The following is an 8,825-nucleotide window of genomic DNA, read 5'->3' as shown; positions in this document are numbered from 1 at the left end:
AGGCAATTCCTGATGAAGGGGCTACCCTTGAAAGGTCAATTCCCCTGCGACTTGGATGCTGCCTGACCAACTCTGCTTTTCCAGCGCCACACTCTTCGATTTCAAATAAACCTGTTAGACTATAACCTGGTGTCATGTGACTCCTGACTTTGTCTTAAACAAGACTGACACTTCCTTTCATGCTTCACCATCAAATATTGTTTCATCACACTCCAATGAGGAGCTGTTTCACAGTATTAGAAGTGCTATAGAAATTAAAGTTGTTGCTGTTGCTGATGTCATAGGCGCACAGCTTGAATAAACAGTCCATCTTGTTTATCATTAGGATTGTGTGCGCTCACTGATGCGCGACAGCCCAGTGTGTCTCCAATATGTTAGGTCTATGCAGGAGCTGCCTCTTTTTCTCATGCTGTTCATAATCCCTCATCTATCAGCCCAGCAGGAACCATGCTTTCTAATTTACCAAAAAACATTTCTGGTAATTTCAAATGGAAAATATGTTTCTCCACCGTCTCCCGTCCTGTTTAATTGGTGAGCTGCACTTATTATCTTGTACATTAAGCTGCTTCCAGATGGAGGAAGAGATTGGTCTGGGAACAAATCAACAATCTTTCAATATGATATCTGTCACTGAAATGTGACGCAGTGGTGGCTGGATTTGATAAAGGAACTCCAAGTTTTCTAGTCCCCTATTGAGAGATGTTGTCTATGGAGCCCCTGGCCTAGTGAGGAGCAGTGCCTATGGAAGAGAGTCAATGCCTGTGTTTTATATCTGCCCTCTGAGTGTTTAATGGGATTTTGAGGGTGGAGCATTACTATCTATCTAATCTGCGCTGTGCCTGGCCTTGGAGTGTTGGATAGGTCAGAGATAGAAAGAGAAAATTGCATACCTGTAACTCCTCATTTGCAAGACAACACCTTTGACACCGTACACACCTTCTGTACTGCATTGAAATAGCAGCATTGATTTTGTGTCTTTAAGTCCTGGAGCAAGATTTTGAACCCTCAATGATCAGACTTCGAAGCGAAATGACAACAATGAGATCTATTCAGTCTTTAACCACGCATTGTCCTTTCCCTGGGAGTGTTTAATGGGGACAGTGTAGAATGAGATTTACTTTCATTTAAAAGATTAGAAGGATCTTTACTCTGTATCTAACCTGATGCTGTACCTGTCCTGAGAGTGTTAGATGGGAGCAGGGGTGAGGGAGCTTTACTTTCAGATGGAAAGAGTGGAGGAAGTTTTAATCTGTATCTGAACCCCTGCTGTACCGGCCCCAGGCCTGTTACTGGGGACAACATAGAGAGAACATCACTCTGTATATAACCCCGTGTCGTCCCTGTCCTGGGAGTGTTTGATGGAAACAATGTAGATGTAGCTTTAGCTTCAGTTTGAGAGAGTAAGCTCTACTCTGTATTTAACTCTATGCTATACCTGCTCTGGGAGTGTTTGATGAGGACAGTGTAGAGGAAGCTTTACTCTGTCTCTTAACCCCTGACCTAGTAATGTTTAAAGAGCACAGTGAAAATCTTCCTCTGTATTCAATCCCACATTTGTCCCTGCTCTGGTGGTGTTTGATGGTGACAATGTTGAAGGACATTTACCTTCTGTTTAAAAGAGTAGAGAAAGCCTTACTTTGTATCTAACCCTATGCTGTACCTGCCCTGGGATTGTCTGATGGGACACTCCTGGATGGACTGGGTTAGGAAAACAAAGTGACACAAAATAATTAAAATGCAAATTATGGTGCACAAAATAGTTTAATACTTTCCCAATACAGTAACATGATCCTTAAAACATGGAGATAACTTAATTTGAAGAATTAGACAAACGGTTATCTTTTTTAAAGCAGGTGGCGCTGGAACAGCTGACATTAAATCTAATGTCTGGCTTCAAAGTGACAGGTTGATGTATCTGGTCACCAGTGATCTCAGCCGGAGTTGTACAGAAACGTGCTGAACGTGGAATCAGACGAGACTGCAATGGGTCTGTTTCTGATTAGTAATCCAGAGAATGTAAGCCGAATGTCGCATCACAACAGTTTCACAATTCAAATCCAGTTTTTAAAAATTCAGAATTCACTGCACCAGGTAAAAGTGATTGCAAAGTCGTTAGGTTCCGGTAATGTCTCATATCCTTGCGGGAAGGAACTTCGGTATCCTTAATCAGTCTGACCGATATATGACTCTACACTCTCAGCATTAGGCTCAACTCCTCAATTCCCATGAAATGGCTTTGCAAAAGACTCAGTCTGTGCCTTCATTCACAAAGAAGCTTCATCACCACTTCCTCAGGAGAGAGTTGAGATGGGAAATAAACAGCAGCTTTGAGATTGTGTTAAAAAGAGGCCAGGTATTGTGACCGGGCAGTGACCTTGAGTACAAGGTATTGGACATTTGGCACAGATACTGGGGAGTGGCCTTGTGTCCAAACATACAGGCAAGTGAATGAACATACAGCACAGTACAGGTTTTTCGGCCCTCGATGTTGCGTCACCCTTGTGAAATTAATCTGATGCCCATCTAAACTACACTGTTCCATTATTATCCATATGGCCAATGCCCATTTAAATACTCTTAACATCGGCGATCCTCAGGGTGGGCTTAATGGGCAATTGTGCTTGGACCGGCTCCTGGCTTTGACCCCTTGAGTCTAGACAGCTACTATTTCTCACTCCATCCTTTGGAATTGCTTGAGGTTTTTGGCCTCAGCATCTCTGACCTCAGATGGAAGTGGTATTACTTCTTCCTACCATTGGAAAGCATCCATTGCTCAACCATTGGTCCATCATCCAGTGCTGGATTTGTTGATCACTGCCAAGAAAGCAGCACAGCTGCTCCAACTGGGTTAAACTACAGCGTGGGGGGGTGGGGTGAAATAAAAGTTCACAAGGGAAGTATCCCCTATGACCACTGACGCTAACTGGCTACATTTTCACTGGTTGGCAAGTCACCGAGGAAGAGGAGCTATGAAGATCATAGCTTGTCATTACAGAAGTTTGTTATTGAAGTTGAACTTAAAATTGGGTGAGCTTGGTGTTTCAGAAAACGATGCCATAAAAAACGTCAGTGAATATATTGAATCACTATATTTTAGTGAACAGCTCTGTATTTGATGTGCTCAGCAGGGCCCACTGACCATGACCATGATTCAATCACATACCTTCAATCAATTTAATATTACAGGTTTTGACAGAAGGAAAATCAAAATTGAGACAAATCCAACTGAAACGCCAGTTAGAATCTTCCACCCTCTTTGAAGGCATGCTTGGGCACACCGAGGGATTTAATCAGAGAGGGAGAGTAATGGGGTGTAGCACACTGGTTTTGTATCCATGCCATCCCAATTAAATCAGGTAGGCAGAGCTCATGCTCAGTCATCTCACCGTACTACCAATTGAGACCCTTAAGTGGACAATTAGTCACTTTAAAAGGCTGTATCACGTTGCCAATGATATTATCTTAGCTGCAAGTGGACCTGTTGCCATATGAAGAGTACAGTAGGCCTGTCAATCCTGGTGGAAGGAAAGCAATTATTCCTCCTTTAAAGCACTCAGGGGTCTGATTGGGGACCAGGTAACAGGATGGAATGCCCCTCCCCCCCAGGAGACACTCCTCTGCCCTTGCTACTGATTCCAACAAGACCCCATCTCCCACCAACATTCTTGACCTCACCAGTGCAAATCCATTAAACTCTTTCCGTCACTACCTATCTGTGGTATGGTTCACATCCCCCTTGGCTTCACCCGCTAGCAGGTTGTCATTTCCAGTAGCGGCCACCACCTCCTTGGGGGCGCTACTCAGCTAAAGAGCTGCCATTCTCTGATGGGCCAGCAGCTCTCAGCAGGTGGAGACTCTGCTCCTGGGTCCTAATGACCCACCACACCCTGTCAACCACCCAGTTCAGTGAACCATCTCCGATGGCAGTAACGCAAATTGCTTGCCAGCTTTCCAACTAGCGGGCAATACCACCCATCACCGACACAAAGTTCTACCCATCATCTCGTCCATTGGAGCTCATCCCTGGGATGGCCTGTCCATCTTCTATGTAAAAGATAGAGGAAAGATGTGAAAACCTGGAGTCTTGGAAATACTTGGTAAGTTCAGGGAGACATAAACAATGTTTACTAGGAGAAAGGGAGGACTGAAGATGCTGGAGAGCAGAGTCCGAGAGTGTGGTGCTGAAAAGTCGCAGCAGGTCAGGGTGCATCCAAGGAGCAGGAGAATCAATGTTTCGGACAGAAGCCCTGATGAAGGAATTCTGCCTGAAACGTTGACTCTCCTGCTCCTCAGATGCTCACAAACAATGTTTACATTTTTCTTTGAGGTTGCAGAATGTGATCAGGCAAATCCTTCAGCGACTGAGTGCAGCAAGAGGCAGCCTACAAAACAAACCACACACGGTTAGTCATATCGCAACACTTTGGGAAGGATGTGAGGGTCTTTGAGAAGCTGGAGAGGAGGCTTATCAGAATGTTTCCAGGGACGAGGAAGCTTAGGTGAAAGGCGATTGTGCTGAGATTTAACAGAGATGTACAAAATGCCAAGAGGGATTGGCAGGGTGGGGAAACGTGTGAGATGTTAGACAGAATTGGTAAGAGAAGAGAGAATCCTCAAGATATTACGGGAACTGAAGTGGATAAAGAGCATGGTTCAATTCTCAAACTTCAATAACATAATGTAAAACATGACAATTGCCTCGGCAAAATCCTGGAACTCCAGCTCTCATAACACTGTGGATGTGTCAATAACACAGAGACTGTGGCAACTCAAGAAGGATGATAGATGCCCTATAGTGCAGACAGAGGCCTACAATCTGTATGTTTTTGAAGGACAAGGTTGACCGTAGGTCAGCCACTCGCTGCCCCTATAGTGCAAGAAGAAGTCATTCGACCCATCAAGTCTGCACTGACCCTCTGAAGTGCACCCCACTTCTTCCCACAACTCTGCATTAACCTTGGATAACTCACCTAACCTGCACCTCCCTGGACACTATGAGTAATTTAGCAAAGTCAATCCACCTGACCTGCACATCTTTGGATTGTGGGAGGAAACCAGAGCACCCAGAGGAAACCCACTCAGACACGGGGAGAATGTGCAAACTCCACACAGACAGTCACCCAAGGCTGGAATCGAACCTGGGTCCCTGGCGCTGTGAGGCAGCAATGCTAACCACTGAGCCACAATGCTGCAGAAAAGGAGATCTCAAACAGCAGATGGTAGTTTTGATCTATCAACATCTGGGCCTGTGCCCAACACCCTCCTGCTTGCACGCAGCAGTCTCCTACAACTGCGGATTGCGGTGGTTCACAGACTCCCAGCCCAACTGCTTGTTCTGTGGTGCTGTGGAGTCCGTGGACCATATATATATGGGGTGTGGGCATTTGCACTCCCTTTTTGATTTTCTTAAAGACCTTGTCCTCTGCTTTCGGCTGCACTTTAGCACCACGCTCCGGATCTTTGGGCACCCTGTGCGAAGGGGGGAGGGCAGGTCAGAAGATCTCCTCATGGGCCTGCTCCTGGGCCTGGCCAAACTGGCCATAAACAGGTCCAGGCAGCGGGCAGTGGAGGGGGTCATTAGGGCCAACTGTCTTCCCCTCTTCCGCGTGTATGTCAGAGCCCGGGTGTCCCTGGAGAAGGAGCACATAGTGTCTATCAAGTCCCTTGAGCTATTCAGGGAGAAGTGGGCACCGCAGGGAGTGGAGTGTTTTATTTCCCCCTCCAATACTATTTTGGTTTAACCCCTGCCCTCCCCTTCACTGTTTGATCAGGCAGCATTGCCTTTTGAGAAGGGCACTGCTTGTCACTGACCACTTGGGTGTTTCCTTTCTTCCTGGTGGTGGAATATAAATAAAGATTTACACACTTGTTGTTCTTCACTGTGCTCACACCTGCACAAACACGCGACATGGGTGCTGGGGAAAAATTAGGTGGTAGTGTGGGAGAAAGAGGGGAAGAAAGAAAACAAACACACCTTCCTGCTGCGCCAGTCTGCTCACCACTTCCTTCAAAATATGGGGCTGGGTAATGAAGTTTAACCTGGCCAAAGATGCTCATGCATTAATCAAAAAGTAAGTCAGTGACAGTGTGGATTATTTTACTTAGCGTTACTCCATTAATCAATCGCAGCTTAGTTGGACAATGTCGACCACTGACCAGAAGGAGAACTACAAACAGCCTGATCCATACGAGGTGCTATCAATACTGTTGACTGTGTAGAAGGTGAAATCCCACATTCACCCGACTCCCCCCAAAACCACAGCCCCCAGCCCCCCACTAAACCTCTGTTGGTGGATGTCCATTCGTAGCCCTGTAATTGCAAAGGCTACCATTGTGAGCTTCCACCCTGAAAGGGTGCAGCCTGGCCTTGACTGACGTCTCCACGTTGTTGAGGTTGTCCACGTTGTGGTTGCAGCGGAAGAAGAAGATGAAGCCGTTGCGATAGTTCTTGTTCATCCAGCCGTACAGCAGGGGATTGGCGAAGGTGGAGCACATGGCCAGCACATGGAAGATGGTGTAGAGCAGCTTGTATTCTGTGAACTGAAAGAGGCGCTTGTCCAGATCGCTGGCCAGCTGGAAGGTGTGCAAGGGCAGCCAGCAGACTGCAAAGACCACCACCACCATCACAAGCATTTTGGTGGTTTTTCTCCGTCGGTAATGACTGTCACTCCGCGCGCACGGACTAACATGGTTCTTTAACTTGATCCATATTCTAATGTAGGCGTAACTGATGATGCTCAACGGCAGCACGTATTGTAGGATGAACATTGAGATACTGTAGATGGTTCCATCTTGGGTGTTCCCACTGGGCCATTTCTCAGAGCAGACCACAATCTGCAGGTTAATGGGCTGCAAGTCGACGATTTTGTACTCCCTGAAGATGGCCAATGGCCCGGCAAGGATAGCCGACACCAACCAGGTCATGGAAATGGTTATGAAGCTGAACTTCTTGGAAATGCGGCTGTCCAAATGGAAGACGATGCATCGATGGCGGTCCAGAGCGATCACTGTTAGAGTCAGAGTGGACACATGGACACTTAAAGCCTGAGCGTAAGGGACAAGGTGGCAAAGGACAGCTCCAAGTTTCCATTCATCCAGGAGAGTATAAACCAAGGTGAATGGCAAGCAGAGTGTGTCCACCATGAGGTCAGCCAAGGCCAGGTTGGCAATGAAGAAGTTGGTGACAGTTCGCATGGTTTTGTACTTTATGATCATATAAATGACCAGGGAGTTTCCCACCAGGCCCAGGAGGATGATCAATGCATAAGCCATAATAAGGGTGATCTGGACACTGAGAAGCTTGGTACTCTCAGCCATGGATGGGTAGACCATGTTTCTGGACTGATCAATGCTCATCAAGTGCCACTCTCTGGAAGTGTTCCAATTGTTTCCCTCCACAGTCTCTGTGACATTGCTTGCACTGGTCGGATGCATCGTGGCCTGTTCTGAATTGATCTGGTACCATTCCCTGTGAATGACAAGGACATTGTTTAAAGGTTTGGGGGTGACTGGGAGAGAACGTACAAGACAAGGAACATGTTGCCACATACGTCATTATTTAGACTTGTTCCTTCATATGTCAGTTCAAAACCTCCTTGTATGGTTAACGTGTTGGCAATATAAAGTAGTTACACTGTAGTGAAGCCAATGAAATACCTAAGACTTCAATGAACAAAGTGGCCAACGATGTATGTTTCCATAACCGATTTAATGATTGCGATCACAGCAAGGGTACAAAATGAGGGTGGATGAGCATCAAATCAAGCACAGAAAGGGACAAAAAAAATTAGACTATCTCTACAGTGTGGAAACAAGTCCTTCGGCCCAACAAGCTCACACTGACCCTCCGAAGAGTAACCTGCCCAGACCCTATATTTACCCCTGACTAATGCACCTAACATACACATCTCTGAACACTTTGGGCAATTTAGCCTGGCCAAACCACCTAACCTGCACATCTTGGATTGTGGGAGGAAACTCATACTGACACGGGGAGAATGTACAAACTCCACACAGACAGTCACCTGAGGCTGGAATTGAATCCAGGTCCCTGGCACTGCTAGCCACTGAACCACACCTCCAATATAGTACAGTCAAATTTGCAGTTGACACTAAAATAGGTAGGAAAGTAAGCTGCAGTGAAGAAATAAGAACTTATCCACTAAAGAAGTTAGGAGAATAGACCAAAATTTGGCAGATCGGGTTTAATGTGGTTAAGTGTGAGGTTAAACATTTTGGTCAGAATAAAAAGGCAACTTACTATCTAAATTGAGAGCAATTTCAAAATGCAGAGGGATCTGGGTGTGCTAGTGCAGGAGTCCCAAAAAGCACATGCAGGTACAGCAGGTAATAAGAAGGGCAAATAGAATGTGGCATTTATTGTTAAAGGAACACAGTATAAAGGCAGGGAAGTGTTGTTGCAATTCTACAAGGCATTGGTGAGACAACTCGGAGAAAGTGAGGACTACAGATGCTGGAGATCAGAGCTGAAAATGTGTTGCTGGAAAAGCGCAGCAGGTCAGGCAGCATCCAAGGAGCAGGAGAATCGACGTTTCAGGCATGAGCACTTCCTCAGAAATGAGACAACCTGAATTGGTGAGACAACCTCCAGAATACTGTGTACAGTTTTGGACAGGTGTAAATGCATTGGAGACAGTTCAGAGAAGGTTGACTAGATTCATTTCAGTGAAAGGCATGTCTTATAGACATTGAGTAGTTCAGGTCTACACTTGAGTTTAGAAAGATGAGAGGAAATCCAATTGAACTATGTAGGATGCTGAAGGGGATTGACAAGGTAGATGTAAAGCAGATATTCCCCCTCGTGG

At 45.9% G+C, this 8,825-nt stretch overlaps 1 protein-coding gene across 2 annotated transcripts in view; it reads right to left on the bottom strand.

The window, feature by feature from the left end:
• Positions 1-1,748: 1,748 nt before the first annotated feature.
• LOC122556887 (neuropeptide Y receptor type 2-like) overlaps positions 1,749-8,825 on the bottom strand; it is a 136,285-nt gene continuing 129,208 nt past the window's right edge. For both annotated transcript variants that reach the window (XM_087995149.1, XM_043704147.2), the window contains exon 2: positions 1,749-7,468. In XM_087995149.1, the coding sequence (XP_087851275.1) occupies positions 6,277-7,434 (1,158 nt within the window). In that variant the 5' untranslated portion in view covers positions 7,435-7,468 and the 3' untranslated portion in view covers positions 1,749-6,276. The remainder of the gene's footprint in view (positions 7,469-8,825) is intronic.

This window comes from Chiloscyllium plagiosum, unplaced genomic scaffold (assembly GCF_037043375.1).
Source record: "Chiloscyllium plagiosum isolate Xiang-an unplaced genomic scaffold, Cpla_swu_hap1 HiC_scaffold_16, whole genome shotgun sequence".
Lineage (NCBI taxonomy): Eukaryota > Metazoa > Chordata > Chondrichthyes > Orectolobiformes > Hemiscylliidae > Chiloscyllium > Chiloscyllium plagiosum.
This window is presented reverse-complemented; position numbering and strand designations above follow the sequence as displayed.